The sequence below is a fragment of the Nothoprocta perdicaria genome, unplaced genomic scaffold (genome assembly GCF_003342845.1).
Source record: "Nothoprocta perdicaria isolate Ctin4 unplaced genomic scaffold, notPer1 scaffold_244, whole genome shotgun sequence".
In the NCBI taxonomy this organism is placed as follows: domain Eukaryota; kingdom Metazoa; phylum Chordata; class Aves; order Tinamiformes; family Tinamidae; genus Nothoprocta; species Nothoprocta perdicaria.
Window position 1 is genome coordinate 142,353 of NW_020455471.1, and position 17,112 is coordinate 159,464.

The 17,112-nt window shown below is 49.9% G+C and overlaps 1 protein-coding gene across 1 annotated transcript in view; it reads left to right on the forward strand.

Annotated features, from left to right (window-relative positions):
- Positions 1 to 17,112, forward strand: part of CBX6 (chromobox 6) — a 29,037-nt gene that overhangs the window by 2,325 nt on the left and 9,600 nt on the right. Inside the window, exons 2-3 of the mRNA XM_026039870.1 lie at positions 3,345 to 3,410; positions 3,918 to 3,984. Of these exons, the coding sequence (XP_025895655.1) occupies positions 3,345 to 3,410; positions 3,918 to 3,984 (133 nt within the window). The remainder of the gene's footprint in view (positions 1 to 3,344; positions 3,411 to 3,917; positions 3,985 to 17,112) is intronic.

The window sequence follows — 17,112 nt, forward strand, 5'->3', positions numbered from 1 at the left end:
AAAAAAAAAAAAACAGAGCCACAGCCCAAAACTCTGTTCTTATTTCCAAACTGGCAGCTGAGGGATACAGATCTTGTGCCAATCTGTTGTGGCTGTTTATTTTTTGCTACTGCTGAAATATTCCATTAAGACACTTTCTAGATGTGAATCCACACAAGTTCAGCATGACTTTTAGAGAAAAAGCTGATTCTTCTAAGAACAGAGTGGTGCTTGCCTTTCTGAATCGGCCCCAAAAGAACCTCCCTTTATTTTTAGGGCTCTGTGCAGTCCTGGTGCTATCTCCCTTCTGCCATTCACAAAAGGAGAAGTGGCGTGTTTCAAACTTACTAAATGTAACCAAACCCCAGCGGGTTTTAGTCTCAAATGACCATCGCACCTCCAGTTTCTTGTCTGAAACCTCCTGCTGTTTCGAGTGCCTTTTCTGCCTTGCCTTTGGTGGCCGTGTTGAAAGAAAAACCAAAGTTTCTGTAGCATTGCTGTGCCTTGTTTACTGCGACTTCTCTTCCTTATTAAAATGCAGCTGCTTCTAAAGAGAAGTCCTTGCTCTGTGACTAAGCCATTTGTAAAATGCTTTGAGCACAAAAGGATGAGATAACTGTAKAATATTATTACTGTGTTAGCTAGCAAGCTAGCAGAGCCCTCATGGACTGACCAAGAGGCTGGGCTTGCCTTTGCTTTTCTGTTTGTACCTGTGTGCTTCTGCATGCACAATGTGCCCGGGTATGGCTCAATTTCACGTGCAGTTTCACTGGATGATGCTAAGCAATGGTGTCTGGCTTCACTAGYCCAAAGCCCAGCAAGGACGTGGGCCTGAGAGGTTGTCCCCGGTGTGGGAGCACTCGGAGCGCGTGTCCGCGTGCCCTCRCGCTGTGGGGTGCACAGGAACGGGAGCGGCTCCCCTTCTCTGATGCCGTTGGGAGAGAGGGGCTCTGTTCCTGGCTATAAATACTGGTGCACTTGTTGAGTAGCAGCTGTTGGGCAGGTTTTGGCCCATGTCAGCCTCCGAAGTGGCTACGCCTGATTTAATCCCTGTTACGAATTGGGACACGGAGCCTGTGAGGCACCATCCCTTGTTTCGTCAGAACATTGATGTTTGTYCCCTTCTGCTTTCCACAGGGCATGGAGGTCTCTCTCTTGTACAGTGCTTTGCCAAGGAGATGGGCTGAGGCGTGGTGTGATGTTCCTTTTGACAAGAGCAGCCCTTGTTCTTGTTGCTGCCTTTCCTTGCCSTTTACCTTGGGACCCTGGGGGAACCAGAATCTCTGCTCAGGCAATGAAAACCCACAACCTTCCACCCAGGGGGACAAGAGGGGTGTCACGGACCCTTCTTTTATGCTGTGACAAGTCCAAGCACCTTCCTTCCTTCCCCCAGCGTCCAAATACGGGATGTGAAGAGCATTGATTTGTTTTTTTTTTTTTCTTTATAACTGCTTATTCAGTAGCCTGAGCTGCTTAAATTGAGAATGCTTTGAGCCTGCAAGCTGCTTTCATCTTGCCAGTGGCCTCTGCTCCTTGTTTCCAAACGTACATGCGCCTGCAGTGGCACGTAGCACCACGAGCTCTTCGCATCCTTGTTTTCCAACATGTTCCTTCTCATCCTCCATGGTATTTTGCTATTCCCCTCCCCTACCTTGTCGCATTGCTCTCTGTAATCTCAGTGCCTGTTAACCCATGATTCCAGCTGGGAGTTTCCCAGAGGGGATTGAGGCTAGGACAGAAATTTGATGCTTTCTCATATGTTGAATATTTTCCACACTTAAAAAAAAAAAAAAAAAAAAAAAGGAGAGAGAAANAAAAAAAGAAAAAAAAATGCTTGCTAATGCCCCATCCCTCAGATTCCTGGATTGTACTGCTCCAGCCAGGGAATGGAGGAGTTACAACCCAATTGCAGCTCCAAGCTTGTTTACAACTTGTGTTGGAGTTAAGAGGGGAGGGGGAAGAGGAGGAGTAGGAGGAGGGGGAAGCAAGATCATATGATCTATGTTTTCCACAGTGCCTGCTCTCTGCAGCTCTGCTGCAGCTTGGCCTCTGTGCACTGTATGTGTGTATGCATGTGTGTGTTTAATATATCTATATCTATAGATATATATATCTGCGTGTGCATGCGGCAAAGTGAGCCATATTTTTTACATGCAGTGTTTTGCCACTGCAGCAAAGCCAGGGACTGGGCTGCAGAGAAAAAGGCAACACCCACCAGGTTGTTTTCGTTGCTGTAGATTTATTTGTTTTGGTATTTTTTATAGCAACCCCCCTTTCTTCTCCTGCCCATGAATAGCGAGCTGGCGTTTTCCCCCCTCCCCAAGTATTCTTATTTTTCATACATGTGAGGAAYGAGTGCCAAAAGCCCTGCAGCTGGGAGAAAACCTTCCTCCCTTCAAACAGCATCTTGCCTTTGACAGCTCACACTCAGATGGCTGCAGTAGGCTCAGGCAGCGAGGGAGGGATCAGCTGGCTGGGAAGACAGGTCTATGCTTAACCCTCTGATGTACAGCACACCGTGGGATAGTTGAATTTTGTGAGTTTGTGGGGTTTTTTTCCTTCCTCTCATTTTGTGAAAGAGTTATACTATAGTTTCTAGCACCTCTCATCACCCCACAACGCAAACCTCCCGAGCAGTTTTTGCCCCGTTTGGAGGCGTTGATAAAACACCATTGCAAACRGGTCCCTCCAGCTCCCATACAGAAATCCTGCTGACCTCTCCTAGCCAGAAATAACCCACAGGGAGCAGGAGGAGGAGGAGGAGCTGGAGAGTTGCCATTAACTTGCCTCAGGGCCCAGGTCTGAGCATGTTTAGTCGGAAGGCATCAGTGGAGAAAAAATAAACTCTTCTTAAATGAATGCTTTCAGCTCCAGTGATTAGAGGTAATTAATAATGCAGGTGAGGAAACATACTTACTCTTGGGGCGCTCTGAATTGAGAGACCTATTTTTCCAGAGGGTTGGATCTGCTCAAGTCCCAGCGTTTCGCACGTTTGCCTGGATGTGCGGGAGTGTGCTGCAAATGAGACCTATTTAGGCATCTGCTTAAAAGCAGTCGGTGAATTTTTGCACAGGCTTTGTGCACAGTGAGGAAGGGGCCCTGTGGAGGAAAGCCTGCCCTGTTGGCTTACAAAGAGCTGCTTGAAGCTTGGCTCTGCCTGTTTTGGGAAGGGGAGGTGGTTTCTGGCAGGAAGCTTTTGGGGAGGGAATGGCTGAGATTCCTCAGGGCTCCAGCAATGTTGTGGCAGGCCCCACTGACCCTTGCAAAGGCAGTTTCSAGGGCCTCAGCAGCCTGGGTAGCAGGCCTGCAGAGAGAATGTTTCATTAAAGCCTTGTTTACTTTATCTTCCTTGTGTTTTTCTTCAGATACAGCACATGGGAGCCAGAAGATCATATCTTGGACCCTCGCCTGGTAGTGGCTTATGAAGAAAAGTAAGGGGCCATGTTCTCTCTCCTGGACACAGCAAAGGGGATGGGGTCGTTGTTCTGAAGCCTGCATAAAGTGCCCCTRTTGTCCCTGCTCCTGCCAAGGATGGGATGTATAGGAACGAGCCCAGCTTGTTCTCTGTACCTTGCTCTTGGCCAAGGCAGACGAGATGGAGTTAAAGCAGCCGTGACTGGCACTGCTCAGGAAATGAGACTAAGCACAAACAACATTTAGCCAGAGAGCAATTGGTCACAGGTTTTAAGTAGGGCCAAGGCTGGGCTGGATTGATGTAGAAGCGATAAGTCTCTCTAACCTACCCTTGAGTCAGAGAAATTCCCTTATTGCAAGACACTTGCTCCCACAAGAAACAGTTCTGGGATGCTTTCCAAGCCTACACTGTTGGGTTTTAATGGAAGCAGAGAGGGAACTGTGCTGCAGAAGGCAGAAGTCCTTAACTGGGCTTTGTGCTGTGGTGCGGGGCACTGGGTTTGATATCTGTTCCTTCTTCGCAGAGAAGAGCGAGACCGTGCTTCGGGGTACAGGAAAAGAGGTCCCAAACCAAAGCGCCTCCTTCTGCAGGTAGCCTCTTGCTCTTCTCCTGGGTGTTTTAACTCATTTTCTGCCGCGCTGCTGCCGTGCCCCTAGGGAAGCAGGAACTGTCCATTTGCTGATGCATGGACAAGCTTGGAGGTGACAAGCTAGCAYGACAGCTTGAAGTCAGTGGGTTGGCAGGGTGGCCTTAAAGACAGGTCAGCTAACCTGTCTTTAAATGAAGAAGGAAAAAGGTGGGGAAAAAGAATGTTATTGCTCTGCAGAACAGAATCTTACAAATCTGGGACTTGAGTTGGTTGCAGGTTACCTGGGTCTCATGTTCTTTAAAACTGAACTGAGCTTGGACAGTTCCGCACGTTAAAGGCAGTAGCTGGAAGGAGGTGATGTTCCAGCTTGCTTTGACTGCTGCTGCGCAAAGCAGCTGACTCCAGGAAGCCCGTGTTAGGAAGAGCTTAGATGAAGAGGTGAGAGGAGCAGTGTTGTAGAAGTGGCGCATCTTACGCTAGGTCACTTAGATGCTGAGGGACTGAGCTCAGAATAGGGGCTGTTTCCTGGCTCCCAGATGGGAGCCCTGGCTGTATTACCCAGTTCCCGTTTTGACCCTTGCTGCGTTCCTGTCTCGGCAGCGGCTCTATGGCATGGACTTGAGGAGCGCACACAAGGGAAAGGAGAAGCTCTGTTTCTCTCTCGCACGGAGGTTTGGAGGAGGGGACAGCAGCCTGCCAGGCGCCAAGGCAGGCCAGGCAGAGTTCTCGGAGAAGACTGGCGGGGCGGTCCTGCCGTTCTCTCTGAGAAAGCAGCGCAAAAACCAGAAGTACCTGCGGCTGTCGAGGAAGAAGTTCCCGCGCATGCCGAGCCTGGAGGGTCGCAACTGCAGGCACGACTTCTTCCTGAACGACGCCGTGGGCCTGGAAGGCAGGCAGGGCGCCGAGGCCTGGCAGGCCGCGCAGCACGCCGGCAAGGAAGGTAAGGCCGGGGAGCGCTGGCCGTGGGCAGGCTGCTGCGAGCGCTTCCTGCCCGCTTGCTGCATCCTGGGGCTGCGGTTTGGGTCAGGGCTTCAGAGCAGCTCGAGCAGGCTGCCGCTGCGACCTCCTCTCTGCAGGGCCTTCCTTTGTCTGGGTGCACAGCGTGACAATTTCGGTGGTGATGTTGCCTCTCTGTAGCCTTGTATCAGTGAAATGCCTCCTATTGCCTTCCTTTTACCCCGTCTTCCCCTTCTTCCCCACACCACACATCTTCTCAAGTGCCTTGGCTGAGAACTATGTGAAGTGAGCCAGCAATAGGACGAGGGGTAATGGCCACAAGCTGAAGCACAAGAAGTTCCATTTCCAGGTGAGGAGCAACTTCTTTACTGTTAGGGTGACAGATCAGTGGAACAGGCTGCCCAGGGGGGTTGTGGAGTCTCCTACTCTGGAGGTCTTCAAAACCCGCCTGGATGCCACCCTGTGCCACATGCTCTRGGTGTGCCTGCTTGAGCAGGAAGGTTGGACTAGATGATCTGTAGAGGTCCCTTCCAACCTTAAMTATTCTGTGATTCTGTGAGGATGAGAGAGGTGAAGCAGGGCTGGTGACACCTGCCCGATCCCACCACGTAGGCAGCGGGAGCGCTGGCGTGGGAGGTGCCCCAGCACATCTGACATTTGGGACAAGGGTGCCAGTGCCTCATGCAGGAGGGTAATGCACGTTGCACCGACTGACCAGGGAAACTGCCCTTCGCTACTGGAGCTTCTGAGGGTACAGCCTGGCAGAGCAGCCAACTGGAGTTCATSCTGCTTGTGTGTTTTCCCCTGGAAATTCTGGCCTCTAAACTCCTTGGCACCCTGGAAGATGAATGGTGCTAGAGAAATGTAAAATGATTTTTGTTCTCCGCTTGATGTGCAGCCTGTGCTGAATTCCAGTTAGTGTGGGTGGATCCTTTCCAAGGTGAGAGCAGCCACTCCAGTATCTGAGACAGAAGCCAGGAAATACCATCTTGAGGCACACACATTTCTTGTCTAGGTCAGGGCAGGTAAAGCGGTAGGGAGGGGAAACATCTTCCTCCTGCACTCCATATGTTTTTGTCACTCTCTGGGGATTGGGAGGGAAATGGGATTTTGGGTGGGAGAAGGCCTGTTCAATTACAAGTTGTTCTTACCTTGACAAAATGGAGCAGTTGGGGAAAGTTAGTTTGGGTTCTCCRCTATAAAGCAGAGGTGGGAAGGTATGAAAAACAGATAGGAGCTTTTCCATGAAGCAACAGTGATGGGTTTTGGAGAGAATTATACCCTGGGCGTGTTGCAGGTGCAGTACAGGGAAGGCCCTCTGTTTTGGACTTTCTCTGACCCTYGTAGAGGGAGTTGAGGAGAGTCTGTAAGAACTTGGGCTTGTGAGCAGGGTGCAGCACTTCCAAGCAGCTGAGCTCGCAGCTGGGTGAACGTGTTGCTGACGTGCAGGCCATCGGGAGCTGAAGCAGGGGAGATGTGTGGGGATCAAATTGGTGTTACTGGTTCTTGATGGCCTGCGTGTAGGCTGCGACAATGCTGGTGTGTGTGGGCACCCTTTCTACTCTTCTCTTTCCTTTCYATCCTGCAGTGACCCTCTGAGAGAAGGGCTTGCCTTGCCGTGTGTGCAGGCTCAATACAGGCTGATGTCACCCGCCATTCCTCAGGAAGGAGGCTCCTTTTCCATTCCTCCCTTCCCTCTGTCCTCCCCGGCCCCCATCTCTCTCCCCTGCTAATGAGTTCTCACCTGCCTCTCCGTGTGCAGCAGACGTGGATGGCAGCCTCCCCTGGATCCCCACCGTGCCCCCCAGCGAAGTGACCGTGACAGACATCACGGCAAACTCCATCACCGTCACCTTCCGAGAAGCGCAAGTGGCCGAGGGCTTCTTCCGAGACCGGAGCGCACAGCTTTGATCCTCCATTTTCCGTGCTCCTCAAATCCAGTGCTTTTAGGGTGGGGCTAGGGAACGGTTACTCTATTCCTTAAGAAAACAAATCCAAAATGTCTCCTCGTAAAATGTTTACAGAGACCTTCATGATTTTTTTTTCTCCTTTTCTCCTCATTTCAGATACGCAAAAACAAAGGGCAGTGTTGCATTGGGGGCAGATATTTGTCATTACTTGGGCCATCTGAAAAGCTCTCGGCCCTTTCCCCTGGCAGGGCCTTCCCTCCCAGACGTGCAGGCAGCAAGCTGAACAATCCGCCTTTCATCCTGTTAAGTGGCAGCAGCTGCCTTTGTGGGGAGAGGGCATGCGGAGGTGGAAAAAGAGTTGGATCTGCAGCTTGCTGCCTTGTTCCGCAATTGATGTACCTTGGATAAAGATACTTCTCTGTGCATTGCTCTTCCCACCTTCCTCCTCCCTCTCTTCCTGCAGCAGCGAGGCCATGGATCCTACTTGTGTAGATAACACCAGTCTGTTAAGGCTTTCTCCCCAGTGCTGTTTTGCCTCCTGTCAGGACTTCACAACTGTATTTGCCTGACTCTGGTAAGTAAGTCTTTAGACTGACTGTAGAGTACAGAGGTTTCTCTCTTTCCCTGTTGAGAAAGGGGGAGACCAAAATGCATCTCAAGTGCAGATTGGCTACACAGGTGGAATTTATCCTTGCTAAAAGCTCAGAAATGCAGCACAGTTGAGCCCATACCTCCTGTGTATGCAAAACAGGAGGTCAAGCCCTGACTGTGCTGTGTGAGAAATGCATCATGGAAAGTGGGGGGTTCTCAGTTTTTGCGAAATTCACTGTTAATAACAAACACTGTCCTCAATCTGTGGTCATAAGCTGGTTGAAAACTGACCCCTCTTGCCTGGGAGGAGGGGCTCACAGGAGGACTAAAGCTTTGCTTGGCACTGCAGAGACGTCCAGGGTGCTGGCACAGGCCCAGGACAGAGGAATTTGATAGAACTGAGCTGGAAATGGGCCTTCATTAGCAGCAAATTCTGTTCTTGGATCACATGGAGAGGCCCAGGTAAACAGCACGTGGGGAAGGCATGTGTTAGGCTTGGGGAGGRAAAAAAACCTTAATTCTTACCAATGAAAATTCTTGGTTTGTTCCCGCTGTGAGTAATATTCTTCCATGACTCCAGTCTCCTCTCAGTATCTGTGATTCTGTACTACTTAATCAGTGGGAACTTCCCTTTGGAAAGTTGAAAACTCTTTGCCAAGRAAAGTGGTCTGCATTTCAACAGAACTTGCGTGATCTTGCACTTAAACGCCTTGCGCTGGACTGCCTGTGATACTTAAGTTTCTGGAGAATTGATGTATTTTGAGTCGGTAGTTTAGTATCTCTTCTTGCACATGTGCATCTTTTTAATCAGTTGTTATTTAAATAACTTGAATTTGAAAATTCTAGATCTCTTCCAATGGAAAGCAAGAAAATTAATCTAGACCTTAAGCTGGAACTTGCAGAACAGAGTGCCACAGGGCAACATTGGCTACTATCATAATTATCTTTAAATGCTTTGTTTCCTTTCACTGTTCCACCTCCAGCATCTCTTATCTGCTGTATTTATGCTATATGAAGGTCTGAGATTTCTACATACTAAGGTAAAGGCACCTGTGGAAATCCTTAATGTGAGTTCTGCAGCYGTTCCTCTGAAGGGCCTGGCACCTGGCCTGCAGAATTTGGGAGCTCTGAGGCTTCTGGTCCTCCAAACATCTGCTTTTTTGCAAAGTGCTTGGACAGCTCCAAGCCTTTTACTAAAAGTAGGTTTTACCTTGAATAGGATGGGCAGCTCAATGTAGACTCAAGATTTCCCCTTCTGTCTCAAAGCTGTTTAAAAAGACGCTGTCTTCCACTGTGTGACAGCACCTTTGGGACCACCAGGTAGCTCCTGAATTTCAGGATGAACCTTTTGTCTCCCAAAGCACAGAGGAAGTGATATGGGAGACTTATAGCAGAGGAAACAGAGGGCGAAAAGTGGAGCACATTGTGCGTGGGGGTTCTTTTTGGGGGGGAGAGGTGGTTTTTTTTAACGTGGTGGGAGGAAGAGTGAGTGGGAAAGCAGCTTAGAATAGCTAGCAAGGGCAAGCTGATGAAGCAAGCACACGGGCTCAGGATGTTTGTTGAATGTAGGTGTCTGCAGCTTCTCAATCTGGAGCCGCATCACGTAAGCGAGATCACCCTCCTCTGCAGGGAACACGGTCCCCCAGGGTCCCACCACCTCCCCACACACCTGCCAAAGGTTGTTGGTATCTGCTTGGGGTCACCAGGAGAAACTCAGCAGGATGGCAGCAGTTCATGTGGTTATGGTTGCAGAGGTGAAATACTTTAGCTTAACTTTGAAAAGTCTTGATCTCAGCTCCTTCTTTGAAATCTTTCTTTGAAATCCTGGTCTGCTTTTCTTTTTCTTTTTTTTAATTCTAATACAACTACTATCACCTTTGTCCCGCCTTGAGGTCAGTATAGAAACACAGCAAAAGAAAACCAAAATGTTTCTATTTACTAATGTTCCTCGCTTTGTCTGAAGTCAGAAGCAATAGGAATCCCATGGCTTTCTAACTGGATTTCCATCCAGTGTTTTTCCTGCTCGCTCACCAGCTGAGACTTCTCAGCGTGTTTTGTTTTGGCATTTCTCTTCAAACATGTTTCTTCCTTTCCGAGTCAAGGTYTCAAAAACCTGGGGTGCTCTTAAAGGAGGATCTGCTCAACACTTCCCATCTGATGCACTTTTTGGATGGGGCTACGTTGTGCTCTCTCTCGCTCTCGGTGACTGATATGTCAGCSCCTGAGAGGAAGTGTGAAACAGAGTCCCTTGGCACTGGGCTGCTTTGAGCACAGGTCAGCGAGGAGTTAACCCTTATCCGCTGAGACACACCAGGCTGCATGTGCGTAGGTTGGGTTTTTGTGAAGAGCAGTTTGTGGTAGGAAACTAAGCAGTTACTTCTTTTTTTTTAACATTCATGAACAGCAACTCTTGACTGTTTGAAAGGTCTTTTGTTTTTGTCATTTTCTCTTAAAAATGTGGCTTGCWTCTATACAGGTAGAGCTTATCTTCAGGACTTTTAAAATCCATTTTGCTCCACTTCTGCAAGTGTAGAGATGCTTTTTGGGGCAGGTTTTCTGAGTTTACTTGTCTTTCTCCCTAATCCTGTCCTCTCKGTTGGTGTGTGCAAGCCAAAAATTGAAAATTGAGCTGGGCCTCTTTGGTTACCCTATCGTGAAAATCTGATGCTCTGCATGGAGCTTCATTAAACGTTCCGTTTGATTAGAAGAGCCAAAATAGCATGCAGCTGAAGCAGAGCTTAATAATTCTATCTGAAGCACGAGCCAAGAATAGAAGGGAGCGAACTCTCCCGTACCTCATGAGGCTCCATGGGCTGTAAATAAGGAAAACAAATTTTAGCCCATGGAAATTACCAAACTGTACACAAGAAACTTCTTGTTCTGATCATTCCTCAGAAATGCTTCCACATGAGTATTTTCCAAACATGTTTCAGGAGACAGAGGCTTTCGCTTCATGCACCTTGCAGGAAATTTGCTATGTCAAGATTCACCTGGGGGCCCTCATCATTCCATTGATGATGGTGATGATGAGTTTACAGTTGGACTTGATCTTATAGGTCTGTTCCAACCATGGTGATTCTGTGATCAGAGCAGGAAACTTTTGTGTGTGTGTGTTAATATTGTGTTTAAAAATCGGAAAGCACCGTCTCTCTTCCTAGTGGTTCTAAGCTAGCTATTATTGCTCTGATATTTGTAAGTGATACCTTTGAACAGCAAGTCTGAACACATAAGTAGTGGCATCAAGCAGCTTCCTAGCTCCTGCATGTTCCGTATTGTCTTGCGTTTGCTCGGGGCCCTCCTGCTCGTGAAGTCAGCCCAAGGTGTTTTTTCAAGCACAGCCAGGATATTATTGTGAGAACACCCAAATGCAGTTCCATTTGCCAAAATAAACCCAAATTTCTTAGTGARTTGACCCTTGCTTGCGTCAGAGCCTCAGACAGAAAGAAGCCTACTGAGAAATGAATGGCTTTTTTTTTTTTTTTAATAGTTAGTGTTGTGAAACTGTCCAGAATTGTTCTTCTGGTGTTTTGTGCCTGAACGTGTAAAATTGTTTGCCCACCTCCGGGGGGCCCTCCGCCCTGGTACTGTTTCCCGCTCTGCTCCAGCTAGTGCCATTTGGTGCTGCTGGAGCAGAGGGGCGGCCCCGCAGAGCTCAGTAAATACCCAGGCTGGCTCAGGTACCTGCGGTGGTGGCCAAAGGCTGAGGTGGGCAAAGCAGCACTGAGGGCTCTTTGAGGGCCATATGCAGGTATTTGAGCTGAAGCTAAATCTGCCAGTAGCTCTTTCCCCCTTCTGCTCCTCCCTGTTGGTCTCTGCTTTCTGAAGCAGGCCAGGTGTTAAAAACCTAATTTTCTAAGACAGAGCGGTATCTGCCTCTCTTCTGCTCCTCCCCTGCTTACACGTCCTGCAGCCAGGGAACAAGAGGGCAGTCAAACTTTGTAGGAAAACAGTAGGAGCAGCTCTGCCTGCCTGGGAAAAGGCATGGAAGGAGTGGGACAGGTGGGAGGAGGCACTCGTACAGCTGTCTTCCTCTGCAGGAAAGCAAGGAGGGCATATATGTGTAAACAGCTTACATAGGTTGACATTTTTCTCCCCCAGAAATGTATAGCATTGGCAAATACAGGTAAAAATGTCTTTCATGTTTYTTGTCCTCAAGTACCCAAGTGTAAAGCAAACTTGCTTTGAGACAATAGCTTCTGATCAAGAGACCAGGTTGTCCTCTGCCAACTGAGCTTGAGTGCCAGGGAGCTGAACTTCCAGTCCTTGCAGAGCCAGCTGAATGTTCTGGGTGTCGACCCACCTGGATTCCACCCAAGAAGCTGGTTAAGATGGAAATGCCTATGAAACCATCCCACAGGACAGCCCGTATAAAAAGGCAGCAGCAGAACAGTCAAAGGGAAGCGGGAACCAAGAGTCGGCGAGAGAGAAGCAATCACTGAAAACTGAATTTTAATCCCCCCTGTAACAAGCACTTCCTTAAGCGCTGACCCCTTTCTCTCTTCCAGACCTTGTTCCCTCCCACCCTTAATTTCTTGGAGCACAGTGGCTTAGCAGGGAGGGCACAGGGCAGTGCCCGGGAGGAGCAGAGCTCAGTGCAGGTCAGCAGTGGCTGCTAGAGGGAAGATGGATTCCCACCAAACTGGCATCATGGTGCTGCTCATCCGCAGTGCCTGGGAGTGCCAACTTGATGCTGAAGGGGGGAGCTCATAAGACTGGTCAGCACCTCTGCCCCACTTACCTCGCTATTGGTGTAGCAGGATTTTGACTGGGAGAGGGATTTGGAAGGAGGAAGAAAGCGCTTTTTTAATTTTTTATTTTTTAACAAGAAAATGCAGTGTCAGCACAAAGAAGCTCTTTGCAAATCTGTCAAAATGTTAAGCTGCTTTTTTGGCTTTTGAGGCTGAAGTATGTTTTGAAGCACTTTGAAAATGCAAAGCACTAGGAGTGCTAAATACTCCTTATCGTGTCTCTAAAAGTGGCATTTGAGAAGCAAAAGATGCATCTGTCTYAGGCTTGTGGCTGTTCCTTACAGCGTTGGCCGAGCTGCCACGGGGCCCTTTGCTTCCCTCCCATGGCTGAAGGGGCAGTTGTTGGGTGCCAAGGGTTCCCCGAGGGAGGAGAGGAGACCTGCAGAAACCCTCGTTCACCCTCAGGGCTCCTCTTGCCGTTCTCTTCTCCCCCTCATCCCCCTTGGAGAGAAGGGGAGATCCAAGTTCCACTTTGGTTTGAACGGTCCTAGTCTGGCACTACGGCCACTTCTATGTCTGATTTAGTTTAATCTCCRACGAATTGCACCTTATTAGCTTGCCTGGGGAACGGAGAGTTACCCGTCCGTCCACAGGGAAGGGAGTGAGGAAAGGAGGGGGAAGCAGAAGCTGTCTTCAGTAGCTGTTGAATCCTTCCAGAGGCTGTTTTCTCACCTTATCTCCAACAGCACGGTAATGAAACCACTGGAAAAGAAAAAAAATCAGCCAAGGCTTTTATCTTGCATGTCTAAAGAACCTTTTGAACAGGCTAAGATGAAAGTGTATATATATATATTTCCCACCTAGCAAGCTCCGTAGCTGGAGGAACCCAGTTCTCTTGCTAGGTCTTTGGCACTAACCCTTTTTGTCCCCTTTTATGCACCTCGGCGTGGGCTCCTCTGCGCACCCCGACTCCCCCAGTTCGCAGCGTTTCCCTTCTGCTGGGGGAGGAGGTGGCAGACTGGGCCACTRGGGAGCAAGGGCCCCCCCATTTCTGTTCTCGTCTCTTGGGTTGTTGCTGTTGTTCCGTCAGCACGCTAGAGTACCTGAGCCTTTGCACAAAGAAAGCTTCCTTTTGCACAGAATGAGCTTCTAGCTTTTGTACAGACTAATTGAATGTATTTGGGGAAGGGGGAGGGAGGGGGCGTAGGGAGCCAAGCGATTCCAAGCAAACCGGTCGGAGCATAAGGCCTATTCCGAGCGAGCGCGGGTTGGAAATGGAGGTTGCAATAGCAAAGGGAGGGCAGGCGCAAGGATAATTTGACACAAAGTGTGGTTTTATTTTTGTACTGATACGGATAAGAGACTGTACAGCATCTATTTATTTAGATGATTTATGTGGTAAATGTTGCAAACAAAATTATTAAAATATTAAATATGAGAACTGACATTTACATAATGGTCTGTTTGTGTGGTCATTTACCTCCCTTCTACGGCTGAATTATTTTCCCCCAGTCGCTTCTGTTGGTGAAGGTGAACAGTGTGGTCGGAAAGAGAGCGCAAAGTGTACGCGGGTAGGTGCCTGTGCGAGCGGGGAGGCAGGGTCAGTGAAGAGTGGAGCCTGCAAAAGGTTCTCTGAGGTTCTCTGTGATATTTCTCATGCCTCCCATTCAAGAAGATGGGCTGTTTATTAAATTTTAACCAGCTGGTTMAGTTGAAGCTATACAGACGTGACCTGGTGCCAGGGCGACTCTGGCTCCAGGGAGCTGCTCAGGTCCTGCACGAGGAGCTCCCTGAAGCTCCTGCCTTCCACGGCACCTGCCCCCAGCCCAGCAGGCTGCTCCGGCTGATGCCAGCGCGGCAGCCAGACCCACGCTCCGGCAGCCGCTCCAGTGAGTCAGGTGAGGCCGCAGGGAACCGCAGTGCAGGGTGACGGGAAAGCCTGCGGGACAGACTGTTTCTCCTTGGCACAGACCCCTGCCAACACTGCGGAGGCTGCTTGGCACTACAAGCTCTTCAGGCTTGTCCTTTCACACACACGGGCTGCCTGGATTAAAGGTTAATCTGGACGGCAAGTTTTGTTCAGGCAGCTGTTGCCGTGTTGCCTCTCTGATCCGCACRCTGCTGCCAGGCTCGCTCGCGGGGCTCTCCTGAGGAGATGCCCCAAACTCGGGCACCAGGCTGTGCCTCAAAACCTGTCCCCGGGGACCTGCTGCACTTGGCATCCCCTGAAAGGGGAAGCTGAGCTCAGCCCTCTCTGTCGAGGAGCCGTGAGTGAAATGGGGCAAGTGCAACCTGTACAGCACTGAGCRCTGCCAGGAGACACATTCACACCTCTGTCCAGAGGAACTTCCCACAGCATCGCTCACCTTCCCTGCTCTCGGTTCTGCTCCTCCCGGGGTTTGGCTCCCCGAGCTACTCTCTTTGAAGCAAGTCTGCTAGAAACCTGGAGGGTTCGTGTATCTGCCCCTGATTCGGTGTCAGCCTGGGCAGCTGGACCAGCTTTGGGAAGTGAAAGGTAACCAAGGAATATTGCATGTGCCCTGGTGGTGGAGGCACTGCATGAAGCCCAAAGGCCTTCTCCAGCCTCAACTGAGGCTCCATCAAAAATCAGCCTCAACTGAGGCTCCATCCGGATCATTTTGCCGGCAACTGCTTGGCCATGCTGAGCCATCCATAGCTGCTGCCCAAGCTGGGACATTGTCATCTTTAAGTGACCTGATGCTGYCGGTGCGTGCTGAGCTGCAGCCAGGAGCTATCACTGTTCAGACGTGACCAACTTCAACATCGAGCATTTGCTTGAAGGAAAAAACATACAGAAGTTGCTTGAGAGCCAGTGTAGCAGAACACGTCACTGCTGCTCGGTGTGCGAGAGGGTACRACCGCTTCTTGCTACAAGTCTGCTGCTCTTGACAGCTACTTCCCTCGAGCAACCTGGAGTAGGACTGGTTGATCAGCTCTCAGCAGGGCTCTAACGGAGATGAGCGCTGCTACCTCCAGCAGGCCACAGGCTGCTCAAACCAACCCCCTGGAAGCCGGTGGCTTTGGGSAGGCTGGTTTCTCACGGGTACCATATTCAAAAAAAAACATTTTTGGGTTTTTTTTTGCACCTACTGGTCTTCTCCTATGCTCATACACCCCTTGCCTTGTGAGGAAGGTCGTTCTTGCTGCTCCCACAAAGGTTATTTCTTCCATTTGCAGGCCTATCAGTGTGAGCAAAAAGGGATCTGGTGTCACCTTCGTGGCCAGGGTCTTCAGGACAGCAAGATGCCAAGAAAATATTTTGTTCCTGTGACCATTGTGAACAATAACTGTTTTTTTTTTCTTTTTTTTCTTTTTTATCTTTTTTTTTTTTTTAACTGGAAAGTGAATTAAACTAAGCACCCAGCAATGCTCTGAGCAACTGGATATTGCTTTGAACAACTGCTGCCATTTTGCTTTGGGAAACGAGAAGTCAGATGAAAGAGCACGGAATTGGGTCGTGCCTGTAAAACAACTACTTGAAATCAGTTTACCAAGTACCGTAGCTGGAGAGGGTACCTTGTTAGCAGGTGGAAGGAGGATGTAACTTGCAAGAGCACATGGAGCCCTCTGCAATGTCACTGTTCCCTGGAGACTGCAGGTCAGGGATACCTTGTGTGTCTGCCTACCTTAAGGCACGAGGAGCTGCTTGTGGCCTGCATGGCAGCTTGGGGATGAGGCCATCAGGCACAGCTGCTGCGTGTGTGTTAGTGTAGCTGGGAAAGGGCTCCTCTTGTTTTACTTGGAAATGAGTTTATGATACCGAGGGCTGGAAGTTAAACAAATTGCTTGACAGTCAGCCACAAGTGTAAAAGCAGTTGTTTAAACAAACCGAGCAGTAACAAATGTGCCAATTGACATGTGGATGGTGTTAGTGAACACTGAAAGTGCAAAGTGGGAACCAGTTTAAAGAGGTGAAAAGTAAAATGCAGCGGGCGCGAGCAGCTTGTTGGTTTGTATAGGGATAGATGAGATGGCAAAAACATAGGATGGATAGGAGGGAAAAACAGGGTGTCTGGGGACATGGGGCAGTCCAGGAGGATTTGCTCTCTTCTACGTGAGAGAGTTGGGATGTCTGGACTTTTTTTGCTCTCGGGTGATGGTAAACACCGGAGACTGGTCTGAAAGAGGCCCTTTCCTGAAGTGAGTGATGTGACCTAAATGCACAAGTGCTGTGGTCAGGCCCTGGCCACAGAGACACCTTGCCCGCTGCTCTGCCTGCGTCTCGGCCAGCCCTGCGGCCGGTGCCCGCGTGGCTCTGCGCCCTTCCCGCCTCATCTTCCTCCCCTCTGCCAGCATTCGGGAGCCTCTCCGTCCCCTCCGCCTCGCACGTGGACAATGCAGAAGGGATCTGCGCCCCCTTGAAGTCCTTTTCCTCTGCTTGGGGCAGCTGGTGGGGATTGCAATGCAGGAGGACAAACAAAATGTATGGGACAAACTCTTGCCTGTGTGGCAGAAATTAGGCTAGCAGCRAAGAAATGGCTAGTTTGGCTCTTTTCCTCTTTATGTGGGGGAAATCCACAGCTGTGGGCCCTGCTGCTGTTGAGAAATGCAGAGATTTCCCAAAGATTCCCTTTCTGGGTGGAGTTCCTGGGCTGGCGGAGGGCAGAGGCAGGGGGAAAGGGCCGGGGTGCTGCTGCTCTGCAGGGATGGAGCCGCAGAGAGCGCGGCGGCCGCAGCCTCCTCCCAGCTGCCTCCTGCTCCGCAGAGCATTCCCTGCAGCGTGTCCCCTCCACGCGGAGCAGCCGGGGCCGTGTGCCCGCCGTGCAGCCTGGCGCTGAGCCCCGCGCCTGCCAGCACCCCCTCCYAGGACACCAAATCCCAGTGGTTTTGGAATGGAAGATTTCTTTCTCTCTCCTTTTCTTTTTCTCTCTCACCTGCAAGGCAGTGTAGTGCACAYGGCAAATTAAATAGGATTTTGCAGTAACGCTCATCACAGGGAATTCCTTTAAGTGACTTCACATT